Genomic DNA, 12,889 nt, shown 5'->3' with positions numbered 1-12,889 from the left:
AGGGGCTGTGGAGACAGGAAGGAGTTACTGGGCCACACAGGCCTTGTGCAACTATTTCCCATGCTACAAAATGGGCAGTGCTGCTGCCCTCTCCTGTCCCTCCCTCTCCCTGACACCTCTGTCTCCACAGTGCTCCCTTCCTACCCGCTTACCATCTCCAATCGGGCTAACCAGCTCACCTGGCCACTGTACTCTTCACAGATATCTGTGCCAAAGTGTCTTGGAGGCCGCCTGTACCTCCAAGCTTTCTGGCACAGGGTCACCCGGACGGTGCCCTGCACTGCTCTCCCATAGGTGTACCTGTGAGGAGCAGGGCAGAGGGGAAAGAAAACCAGGAGAGAAACACTAAGGAAAGATAGAAATATTGTAGAGTGTGCAGTGGCATGAACACTGTGCTCCTCTATGGTTGCCTCCCTCCTGAGGGTCTCAAACACTCACAAATGAAACCTCCACTGTGAGGGAGGTCAGTACCATTATCCCCATTTTACAGTCGCTTCTTCAGGGCTTTTCTCAGTTTGATTTCAAATAACCCAAGTTGGGGCTTCCACATTTCTGGGGGTGGGGGGACGATGTCACAGTCTAGCAACTCAGTGATAGGAATGTTTCCTCGTAGCCCAGCCTGAAATTTACCCCTTTGCTACTGGCTCTCCCCATTCAGTGCCTTCTTGAACATTTTCTCCCTCTCCGTGGAGTTTACACCATACAAGTAGCGGTGGAGCGTTCGCACATCCTCCTTCCCCCCGCCCCTTAGCCATTGCTAACAGTTATGGCTCCACTGAAACCCACCCCGCTCCACCTATGAAGCAAATACAGTCAGCAGAGTTTAAGCAATGAGAAGTGGTGTGTTCTTCCCAAACATGATGGTGCGTGTTCCTTCACCTCAAGAAGGGTCTCTCTAGGCTGGTATGTGTACCTCACCCTACCCCAGCTCTTTCCAGGTGGGCATGTGTATCTTCCCAGGGGACAGTCTCTCCAGCCTGGCACAGGGCTCCCCACTCCGAGTGAGGGCCACTCTCCAGTTGGACTCCTGTAGATCTTCCACAGGGAAAGACAATGGCTTGGATCTTGCACTACCCAGTGAATCTCTTGGTATCTGAAGAGGCACCCAATGTTTGCCCCTTCTCCTTTCCCATTTCCTTCCTTTGATGGACTCAGGGGAAGGGGGGCTTGAGGGAAGGGGTGTGTGACCATTGATTAGCAGCTCCCTCCCCACAAAGCAGCCTCCTCACCTGCCGCACACACGGAGCGGGAAGGTTTTATCCAATGCATAAATGTGAATTGGCCCCTCAAAGAAAACCTCGAATTTTGGCAGCACTAGAAGAAAAAGCCAGAGAGACCGGGTGAAGAACAGGCTGGCAGGACATAGGCTTAGGGATGGGTTTCACAAGAGAACAGGGTGTGTGGGTGTATAGGGGGGTGTAGGCATTGAGTGAATGAACAAGGGGAGGAGTATGTCCTATAGGTCACTGCTGGGATCCCTCAATGAAATGGTGTTGGAGGAATTTCCAGCATTGCTGTCATACTATTCCAGCCCAAGTATTAACTAGGCAACTTGGTGAAGTAACATTTCAACTTGTCCTGACTATGATTCCCGCATCACCCCATCAGGTGCGATCCTCACCGGGTGTGACTCCTCCACTGGCATGTGATTAATCTTGGCTCTCAGATGGTATATGATCACTATCCCACTACTCAGATGAAAATGTTTTGCCTTCACATTTTTTTGGACATTAGAAATACAATCAATCGATAGGAGTTTCCTCTCCTCATATCTCTCCCCTCCACATTTTATCATACCATACTCCTCGACACTAAAGGTACTGGAAGCTTTTGTGCTGGCCACGTTGATGGTGTAAGTCCCCAGGGAAGGTTCATCAGCTAACTGGAAGGATAGATCCACAATGCCCTGCCTCGGACGCACATCGAGCCATTGACCAATCCGGTTACTGTTGGGGTCCTGCTCTCAGAGAGAAAAAAAGGCAGCCGCCATTAGCACTGGCCTACTTGCTTATTTAAAAAGGCTGAGTCCAGAACTTTCTAACAATTCTAGTTGCTTTTGCTCATTACGTTCTAAAATGGTCTGAGTTGTGAAACTCAAAGTTTTAAGTCTACTAGCTTCTTTTTTCTCATTAAAGTCTATTCAGCCACAGTTCATAACCCAAAAATTGATAAAGGTTCCAAGTTTCAGAGGAGCCTAGATCCCAGAACCCACAAAATTATAAAGGTTTTAGATTCTTTGCCCATTAAGTCCTAAATAGGCCTAAAATAAAGTTCTACCTTATTGCTGCTAATTTTAAAGAGCCTAGATCTTATAGTATATGAAGTTTTAAAGCTGCAGTCTTCAAAGCTTCAGAATTCTGTTCCATATTATAGCTTAAAAGGAGACTATTAAGCGCCCTGACTTCTAGAACCTCCCACTTGATCTAAGAATGAAATTCAAGAATCAACATAGGTTGCTTGAAGCTCTAGAACCTACCCATTCATAAAAGATTGATCATGAGGTTCTGGGATGTCTGCTGTGAAAAGTGACTGGACAAAACACACACACAACTCTGTCCAAAGGGAAATATCTTTAACTCAATACTCAAATTATCTATGTATGTATCCTGGAGCATCCATCACCATAGTATCTAGGTGTTATGAGATACCCACCTGGAGTTCTATCACAGAGTACTGAAAAGTAAGCAGATAGCAGGATTAGAAAATGTAATGACCCAGCAGACAGATATGTAAAAAACGCCATTGTCACTTAGCTAGTTACACATGCTGCTGCAGCATTCCCATCCCCAAAAGTTAAAAATTTAGTCCAGCCCTCTCCCAAAAAATCATGAGATCGACTTTAAAATTCATGAGATATTTTAAAGTAATAAATGTTGGGTTCTTTGTCTTCTGGTTTCTGAGCCTTTGGTGTGCACTTGCTTCACATTTTCAAGCTTTTCTCTGCAACAAGGGCTAGAAACTTACTTTTTTAAAACCAAATGAAAGCTGATGTTCTCTTACAACATCATTCCAGCAGCGGAGGCTTTGAGAGAAGCACTCAGAGACCACGAGACTCACAATAAAATCGTGAGCGTTGGCAACACAGCATCAGTAATGGGAGAGAACACGTGGCTCTAAAATCACTGGCTTCACAGGGAAGGGTTATAGTGGGTATTTACTCTTCCAGCCACTAGTGAGGGGAAGTGGTTACAGGATTATAAACCCAGGAGCAGGTGCAAATTACTGGCTTTGGATCCGATTTCTCACTGCCTTGTACCATCATTTACACCTGTGCAAAATGAGTATTAATGTGGTCTGAGGTGGAAAGGACTACAAAGGATACAAGGGACTACACAATGTGCAAGGCACAGGAGATTCAGGCTCTATCTGTATGTATGAGTGAGCAAGTGATAGCAGCCTCTAGTGGATGGCTCAAAAAGAGGAAATTTCCTCCTCTTCGGATCTGTGTTTGTACAGAACCTAGCACAATGGGGTCCTGCCCCATGACAATAATATAAATAAATATTAGTAAAGTTGTTAGCAGAAGAAGCTCTCTTTGAGCTCAGGTAGTAGAATCCTGAGCTTTTCAGAGCTGCGGGACAAGAGTTCTAGTCCCAGCTTGCTGTGCATGGGATTTGTATAGTAATTATGGCTGAAGTCTGCAGACGCTTACACAGGCTGGCATGTCCTCTTTGGTAGGGGAGTGTGGTGCAGATCTCTGGACTATCCCTCAACCAGCCAGAACAGGGAACTGGGATACATTCAATAGAGAATCGGCATTTCTGAGCCACATGCTGGGGAGTGGCCATGTGGTGATTCAGACAGCACTGGACCTAAGCCTCAGCATTAGCAATCGGGCACCAGCTCCCATCCAATTTTAATAACAGTTTAGTGACTGTTACCTTGAGGGGTAGGGCCTATTAGACCTTGTGTATATTCATGAAGAAAGAGACAGACATGACTTGGAATTGCCAGGGAGTGGAGGTGACTGGAGGAAGGGTGGGGGATGTGGAGTCAGGAAACTTCCCTTTGTCCTCTTGAATGTGCCTTACCTTGCTGTTAAGGGGAACAAACTCCTCATTCAGAGTCAAAATCCGAAACTTCACTGAAGGAAGAAAAGAATATTGAAAGAAAAGTTATGAAGATGGAACACATTCAGAAATGGACTTCAGTCCTGCCCTGCAGCCCCCTGCTATTCCAGCCCTGGGCTCCCCACATAGCTCTGCCAATGCCCCTCAGTCCTGCCCTGCAGCCCCCTGCTATTCCAGTGCTGGGCTCCCCACACAGCTCTGCCAGACCCAGGAAATTCTACCATTTGTATCCCACACCCAACATTTTTGTCCCACTTCCTCTGACAATTTGCGAGGCTTATGGGTCGCAGTCTGTCTCTGTTATATTTTCTCCTCAGTGAAGCCTATAAACAGCTATGAGCTAAGCTCAGGTGGAGGCCTTCAAGCTCCTCCTTTTGAGAGGTGAACAAGAGTGGGTTTTCCCCAATCCTTAGGCCCTTGCATGTCCCCATCTCCCAGCTAATTCCTGCCTAGACCCTAGTGTTCCCCATCAATGACTGTATGTATCTCCAGACTTTGTTCCCCCGCCCCCAAGCACCAGTGTGTCCCCTGGCAGTCCTGAGGCCCTGCACTACATCATCCATCCTTGTGTGCCTGTCTCCCCACACTGTACATCCTCCATGTGGTATGTCTTCCCTCCCACCCATGTGCTCCCATCACATGCATGAGCACCCCAAATATTCCCCAGCCCCCACTGCCAGCCACAGGGACAGGCCATGCAGCTGAGGCTTCGTGGCCAGAGCCCCCAGCAGAGGGTGGAGCAGCTCAGGCACAGACCGAGGAAGGACCGGCAAGTCAGGCCTCCCGCCTACCTGCTCCCACCATTGCTTCTTCCAGCAGGCAACACGTACAGAAGCTGCCTCAGGCCTGTGGGGACAAACAGGGGCAGCCCTGACCAAGCCCAGAGAGCTGCAGGTGTGATACACTCACAGCTCTTACCTTTCTGCCCTGGCGTGTAAACGGGTTTGTCCGTTTGGACGAAGGTGCTGCTGTCACTCCTGCGGATCAGGACCTTCTTCTCCTCCTTCACATTGAAGTAGCGGCCATTGGAGATGGTCAGCTGGACGGTACAAACCTCCTCCCGGCCCCCAGCAGGAGACGGGACCTGCACACGGAGAGAGGGAGCCATCGTTTGCTCGCTGGGGAGAACCGGGGGATGGGAAAGGAGCGCAGCACATTCTCCCCTGTCCCAGTGGTATCAAAGCAGACGATCTTCCCCCTGCTCCCTGGTGTCTTGCGTCCAACTAATTCCCTCCCTGCAGGAAGGACACCTGCCACTGATGCAATCCGTTCTCTCAGTGGCCAGGGGCTCCGTCTGCTGGAACAGCGAATGGTGCCTTTGTTCTGCTCTTGGGTTTGGGCTGTGGAGCCCTGGCAGGTGTGTGAATGGCAGAGATGTTAGCGGGGGTGGGGAGATGTTTGCCCTAGTGCAGGAGCAGCCTGTATGATGGCCTGTGCACTGCCTGGTCTCACTAGTGTAATGAGTTGTGGGGGGCTCACTCTAATCCTTAGCAGGACGCCACAAATCAGCACTAACTGGTCCCCCTCACTGGCCATCTCTGTGTGGAGATCAGTGACTGAATGGCTCATGGGGGCTGAAATTCCCCCTCACTCGTAGAGATGGTTTAGGACAGAGGCACATTGGTGGTGGACATGATACGTAGAAAGCACCATGCATTGCCTACTCAGGGATAACCAGAGGACACCACTTCCCAGGGCTGCCGATTCAGCACCTTTTAAGGCCAATAAATGCCCATCGAGGAAGAAATCAGGGAGAGACAAGAACGTAAGGCAAGACATTTGGAGAGGTAAATGAAGAGACACAGTGGAGAAAAGCCAAGATGGCCAGAGCTTCCTTAATAGGCAGCATGCCAGGGGAATTCTGCTGTTTCTAGGTCACGTATCTGGTACTAAGGGCAGCATGTCAGACACATTTCACCTCCCCAAACAGGAGCATTACGATGAAGCCACACAGATAAATGCAGAAAGAGAGCAGAGACTATGCAGGCTGCCATTTACCATCCTTCCTGGCTTTTTTCTGCCTCACTTTCCCTCCTCCTCCTTTCTCACCCTCCCACATCAGTCTCACTTTCTCATTCTCGGAATCTTTTCCTTTCTCTTTCTCTGGTGAGAGAACCTATGATGTGACCAGCAGCCTGGGAGCTGTCAGCAATGGGAGCCTGGCTCGTCCCCGGGAGAGCTGCTCACCCAAAACTTGGAGCATTCCAAGATCCTGTTGTTCCGGATGACCCTTCGGAAGAGGACAAGGCTCCTGGATGCATGCACAAGAGTCAAGGCCACTCGAATGGGCTTGTCCACCCCTCTCAGGTCCAAGCACACCCTCTGGGCCGATGGGAAGGTCAGTTCGGCTGGGATGACCATCAGGTATCTCCTGCAGGAGGCACAAAGAACAGAAGAACAATTCAGTTTATATTAGGAGGCTCACCCTCATGGGAACAAATGGGATTAATGCTATAGGATCCATGTGACAACCTTTATAGGGATGGGGGTGACAACATCTATCAGATTGGCTGGGAGAGAATATAACAATGTCTATAGGATCAGGGAGTGGATTTGACAAATTATGTAGAATCGTGAGGGGAATGTGATAAATTCAATAAATTCAACGAGGAGCAAGCCGCCAATGGAAAGGAAACAGGATCTCGCCCTGATCTCTGCATCTGTAGGTGCCATTTTTATAAGTTGCCGGGAGGTGCTAGACCCCCACTCTGCCCCAGGCCCTGCCCCCACTCCCCCCCTTCCCCCAAGCTCCCACCCCACCTCTTCCCCTCCTGCCCCTGCCCTGCCCCGATCCACCCCCTCCCCCAAGTGTGCCCCCTTCACTCCTCCCCCCAGCACCTCCTGAATGCTGATGAACAGCTGATCCATGGTGGGTGGGAGGCGCTGGGAGGGAGGGGGAGGTGTTGATCAGCGGGGCCTGCTGGCAGCTGGGAGGTGCTGGGGGAAGAGGGAGGAACTGATCGGGGGGGGGCCGCCAAAGGATGCTGAGCACCCACTATTTTTTTCCCATAGGTGCTGCAGCCCTGGCGTACCCACAGAGTTGGCACCTATGTTTGCATCCATTCTCTGAGGAGTCTCACCCTCAGGGGTGTGTATGTAATCATGGGTGAGTGCAGGAAGCTCTGTGGGCTCGGGGGCTGTTGGAGAGGTGAAGAACAAATCCCCCCATCAAGTGATGCGTCACATTTTCCATGTGCCAAACTACACCTAGGTGTAAAATACAAAAGAAATGAATCCTTGGTGGAAGGATGATCTCCCAGCATGCTTTGGTGGTGAGGAGGAGGAAAAAGAGTCCAGAGACTATTTTGACCTCAAAGGAGAGAGAAATTTAGACAAACATTTTGGGGGGATCAGCCCATAATCTCCTAATTCCTATGGAATGGTGATGGCTGCAGAGGCAAACCAGTATGTTATCGGGGAGGTGGCAGATAACTCTGTGATCTCTGGGTTATCAAAATCCACCGTGTGGTGAAGTTGGAACATATCCCTAGCAAAGATGGAAGGACCAAGCCCTGCAGGTATGGTGGGGAGAAGTGGGGAAGATGCTGTATGGCTTAGAAATGCAGCTCACCCTTTTTAAAAAAGAAGATGGAATATCTATATATCCTCTTTCCCTTTTAAGTCCATTTTTTAACCTTAGGCCAAACCCTAAGGTCTGTACTAATTTCTTACTCTGTCACTGGCAGTTTTGACACCAATGGGAGTTTTCTCTGAGCAAATATTTTGGGATTTCATCTGTCTCATACCATCTTCTATCACAGGAATTCAAAGCACTTTATAGACATTAATGGATTTAGCCTCACAACCCCTTGAAGTGGGTCACAGAGTCAGGGCCACTTGGAGGTGGTGGCAGGGCAAAGGGGTCGCAGCACCACTCAGGTTTGGCCCGGCCACTCTTCTGTCATGATGGGGGCCGGTCTGGGCCAAATTTGAGTGAGTGGCTTTGTGGCCTGGCACACAAGATTGCAGCGCCACTTAGGATTGGCCCAGCCATCCCTCCGTCATGATGGAGGCCCACCTGTGCCAGAGCTGAGCAGCTCTGCGACCCCATGTGCCAGATTGCTACATCCAGAGCAGGGAGCTGTGCCCTGCCCTGAAGGACAGGAGCAGCCACTGCAGGGTGCTAGGTGGGCTCGCTCTCCAAACCCTCCTGCCCAGAGCCTCCCCTCAGTGCTTATGTTTTGGAAGGGGTGTGTGGCTCAGTTTCAGATTTTGCCCCAAGTCCCCAGTGCGGGGGACCTCTGTGTGGACCTCTGTGCGGACCTGTCTGGAGTTTAAGGCCAGACGGGACCACCAGATCATAGTCTGACCTGCATATCACAGGCAACTAACCCCCACCCAGCCACCCCTGCATTAGCCCAATACATTGGTTTAGATTAAAATATTACAGCCCTTGGTAGACTATTATGTGCCACAGGCAGAGGAGAGGAGGGACCAAGGTTGCATCTGTGCCCAAGGCACCCACAATGACAGGGAATTGATTCAATGAGATATAGCCACGTGATCCTAGCAGGAGATCCGTGCTGCAGAGGAAAGTAAAACAAAAACAAAAAGCAAAAACCCAAGGTCCCTGCCAATCTGACCCAGGGGACAATTCTTTTCTGACCTTAAAAATGCCGATCAGTTAGGCCCTGCATATGTGAGCAGGCTCCATCTGCCACACCCCTGAGATAATTCTCTGTACCTCCTCAGAACCCTGCTCCTACCTCCAGCAGCATTAACTCCGTCTGACAGACGGGGAAACCAAGGTGGAGAAGTGACCCACCCAAGGACACAGAGTCACTGGCCAAGCCAGTAGAGCCAGATCTCTCCAGACTCCCAGCCTATGCGTTAACCACAAACCCACAGGCTGAAGTCCTGTGTTTATCCCTCAGGAAAGGCAGCGCCCCGACACTAGGACTTGATTCTGCCCTGGGGGCAGAGGGGAGTCTCCAGGCCCCATGCAGTCCATGGCTTCTCTGCTTCGACTGCCACCCACGGCACCAATCAGTGCCAGCAGTATTTCAGGGTTTACAATGTAGACACCTCCCCTGCTTGGAGCAAGACTGAGAGCCACCAGCGCATGTCACACAGGGGGTACTGCTGTATCCCTTTGGAGCACAATACAGTAGCACAGGTGAGGGGCCTGCACAGCTCTCCTGGCATAGAGAAATCACCTGCACCTGGGACAAGGGAACCATCCCCAGTGGGGCCCTTCTCCCTGGTGGAGTCCTAGAAATCAGAGCTGGGGACAGACCTGCTGGGCCTGACTGCAATGTTCAGGTCTGGATCTAGATCCAAACCAGCCAAAGTTCTGGGGACACTTAGACCTGGGGCCTTGGCTCTGCCCTCATAGAGACAAGGACCAGTTGTGTACTTCCAATCCAAACCAGTCCCAGAGCCTTGGGTCATTCCAATCTCAGGTCTGATTAGGACCCATCTCTAACATCTGGACCATTCTCCCAGGAGCCAGCTCAGGATTGTTCAGTCTATTCTCCAGGGCTTTGTCCAGTCCTAGTTCCCAATGTCCCAACTTGCAATGACGCTCCCATCCCTTCCCTGGGGGAGATTCTTCCACAGTCTCACAGGGCCCTGCTGTTAGGCAGTATCTTCTGGTCACCCAGACCCAAATCCTCCATCCCCCTTCCTTTGTTCAATGCCATCCCCTTTACTCGTAGGTCCCCTCCCCTCAAGCTGCCAATCCCTCCCTCCTTGGTGTAGCAACTTTCCATATACCCATATACCCAGATCATCACATTTCTCTGATATATTTTAGTGGGACTTTCTCAGGTTGGTAGGATTTGGTCCTATAAGATGGGGCTTGTAGGCTGTTGCAAACCACCCCCAAGCCTGTCCCTTCAGAGAACGGACAGGCATGGTTGCTGCCTCCCTTCTGTGACATCCTGGTCCCATTGACCCCCTCAATGTTATCTCTACTGATCAAGTATTTCAACATCTCTTACGGTTGTGCCACTGTCACCATGGTGTAGAACATGCAGCTAAGGATGACGGGAGCCCACATCTTCATGGGAGACCCGTGAGGATCACAGGGAGGTGGAGTGTCTCAGGATGGAGGTCAGGAGAGAAGGGAGGCTGGTGATGAAACTTGTTCTCTCACTCGGAGAACTCCAGACCTCCTGTGTTCTGCTGTTTCTCCCCAGGGACGGGCAAGCAGAACAAGAGTCCAAGGGATCACCTGTCTCTCACTCACTCCAGTATTTATAGTCCCCCAGATCCAGGGGTGTATCATACAGGATGCTCCCCAGCCAATCCAAGCCTTCCTGGACTCTGTCCAATAGTCACTGCCCCCCTCTGCTTCCCATGCCCCTGCACATCGATTAGTGTCATTCAGACAAATTGGCTTTTCACCCTGTTGAGCAGCTGCAGATTTCACATTTGCTAAGCTGACCCCACTCGCTGTTCCGCTTGCAACTTCTGTCCCATTGTTTTGCCTTGAGATGGATCATCATGAGTCCCCTCTTGCATGTACACTTGGCTGGATTTCATAGCGAATGCTTCTGACCATACCACCCTCAAATCCTGTGATCCCATCAGCTCTCATGTGCCAAGAAGGTTCAGGGCCTGCTCAGGATTTGTATGGGAGACCAGGTGTTGCAGAAAATGGGCAGCCAAGTCATAGGTGCTCCCTGAGTCCTGGAACAGGGAGTTACCCGGTTTCCCAATTTTGCACCAGTCTGGGGGATGAGACTGGAAGACAGAGCAGAGTCCTCCCTCACAGATCACCCTCTCTTCTAAGGGCACAGTGCATTGAGTCCATGAGCTCAAGTTTCACCTCACAGATTCATAGATTCTAGGACTGGAAGGGACCTTGAGAGGTCATCAAGTCCAGTCCCCTGCCCGCATGGCAGGACCAAATACTGTCTAGACCATCCCTGATAGACATTTATCTAACCTACTCTTAAATATCTCCAGAGATGGAGATTCCACAACCTCCCTAGGCAATTTATTCCAGTGTTTAACCACCCTGACAGTTAGGAACTTTTTCCTAATGTCCAACCTAGACCTCCCTTGCTGCAGTTTAAGCCCATTGCTTCTTGTTCTATCCTTAGAGGCTAAGGTGAACAAGTTTTCTCCCTCCTCCTTATGACACCCTTTTAGATACCTGAAAACTGCTATCATGTCCCCCCTCAGTCTTCTCTTTTCCAAACTAAACAAACCCAATTCTTTCAGCCTTCCTTCATAGGTCATGTTCTCAAGACCTTTAATCATTCTTGTTGCTCTTCTCTGGACCTGTAGCGGGGCGGCCTGGCTTCCAGGCGCCCCAGGAAGCGATGAGCCAGAACAGCCGCCAGAGTGGGCGGAGCCACCGCGGCCTGTCCCCACCCCCCGGAAGTCAAGGGGCGGGACAGGAAGTATAAAGGCCAGGCCACAGCGCTCAGTAGCTGGCCGGCAGCGGGAGAGGACAGACGCTGGTGCCCGAGCTCCCGCAGACCTGAGCCTGCCGAGAGCCCGGTATCCTGAGGAGGACTGGCCGAGCCTGCCGAGAGCCCGGTACCCCGAGGAGGACTGGCCGAGCCTGCCGAGAGCCCGGTACCCCGAGGAGCGGCCTGAGCTTCCCCCCCGCCGAGGGCCCAGAGGGAGGGACAAACCTACCTGGTGCTCGGGGCCCGGAGGAGCCCATGATCTGGGACCCAGCAGACGGAACTCAGGAGGAGCAGGTACCCATGGAGGAGGAGATGGGAAGTGGCCCGGGGATAGCAGACCCCGAACCCATGTCAGTGTGTTGCGGTCAGGATCCCCACTGACTGCGCAGCAGCCGAACTGCTGCGGATAGGGCCCCGGGCTGGAACACAGTGGAGTGGGTGGGCCTGTGTTCCCCCCTGCCATCCCGCGCCGGGTGGCAGTCTCTCCTCCTCCTTGTTCAAGGGGCCTGGGCCACTGATTGACTATTGGTTTGCTGCCCCGCCCTGACCCAGGGCTCTGAACTGTTAATTGTGTGCTCAGCCCCTGCACAAGGGGCCTGAGCTCTAGAACTGTTAATTGTGTGCTCAGCCCCTGCACAAGGGGCCTGAGCTCTAGAACTGTTAATTGTGTGCTCAGCCCCTGCACAAGGGGCCTGGGCTCAGAACTGTTAATTGTGTGCTCAGCCCCTGCACAAGGGGCCTGGGCTCAGAACTGTTAATTGTGTGCTCAGCCCCTGCACAAGGGGCCTGGGCTCAGAACTGTTAATTGTGTGCTCAGCCCCTGCACAAGGGGCCTGAGCTCTAGAACTGTTAATTGTGTGCTCAGCCCCTGCACAAGGGGCCTGAGCTCTAGAACTGTTAATTGTGTGCTCAGCCCCTGCACAAGGGGCCTGAGCTCTAGAACTGTTAATTGTGTGCTCAGCCCCTGCACAAGGGGCCTGAGCTCTAGAACTGTTAATTGTGTGCTCAGCCCCTGCACAAGGGGCCTGAGCTCAGAACTGTTAATTGTGTGCTCAGTCCCTGCATAGGGGCCTGAGCCCTGAACTATCAATTGTGTGCTTAGCCCCTACCCAAAGGTCGGGGCCCTAACTGTTATTCGCTTTGTAGTGGGGCGGCCTGGCTTCCAGGCGCCCCAGGAAGGGACGAGCCCCACCCCGGAACTACTACAGGACCCTTTCCAATTTCTCCACATCTTTCTTGAAATGTGGTGCCCAGAACTGGACACAATACTCCAGCTGAGGCCTAACCAGAGCAGAGTAGAGCGGAAGAATGACTTCTCGTGTCTTGCTCACAACACATCTGTTAATACATCCCAGTACCATGTTTGCTTTTTTTTTTTTTGCAACAGCATCACACTGTTGACTCATATTTAGCTTGTGGTCCACTATAACCCCTAGATCCCTTTCTGCCATACTC

General features: G+C 51.4%; 1 protein-coding gene across 1 annotated transcript; it reads right to left on the bottom strand.

Annotated features, from left to right (window-relative positions):
- Positions 1 to 140: 140 nt before the first annotated feature.
- LOC135972645 (alpha-2-macroglobulin-like protein 1) lies at positions 141 to 10,071 on the bottom strand. The gene is made up of 8 exons (XM_065551577.1): positions 10,013 to 10,071; positions 6,258 to 6,441; positions 4,989 to 5,154; positions 4,032 to 4,084; positions 2,653 to 2,673; positions 1,798 to 1,957; positions 1,230 to 1,314; positions 141 to 300 (listed from the first exon to the last, which is right to left on the bottom strand). The coding sequence occupies exons 1-8, from the start codon at positions 10,069 to 10,071 to the stop codon at positions 141 to 143; spliced, it is 888 nt and encodes a 295-aa protein (XP_065407649.1).
- Between the last annotated feature and the right edge of the window lie 2,818 nt (positions 10,072 to 12,889).

Source organism: Chrysemys picta, chromosome 1 (genome assembly GCF_011386835.1).
Source record: "Chrysemys picta bellii isolate R12L10 chromosome 1, ASM1138683v2, whole genome shotgun sequence".
In the NCBI taxonomy this organism is placed as follows: domain Eukaryota; kingdom Metazoa; phylum Chordata; order Testudines; family Emydidae; genus Chrysemys; species Chrysemys picta.
Note: the sequence above shows the minus strand (reverse complement) of the source record. Positions and strands in the feature narration are given on the sequence as shown.

What these genes read in the sequence shown, in the direction of transcription:
- LOC135972645 (XM_065551577.1), bottom strand. Translation starts at nt 10,071, where the DNA reads ATGTGGGCTCCCGTCATCCTTAGCTGCATGTTCTACACCATGGTGACA. An exon ending in TTGTTCCCCTTAACAGCAAG is followed by an intron (nt 2,674 to 4,031) that starts GTAAGGCACATT and finishes CTTACTTTTCAG; the next exon opens with TACTCTGTGATAGAACTCCA. An exon ending in CTTTAGTGTCGAGGAGTATG is followed by an intron (nt 1,315 to 1,797) that starts GTATGATAAAAT and finishes TTTTTCTTCTAG; the next exon opens with TGCTGCCAAAATTCGAGGTT.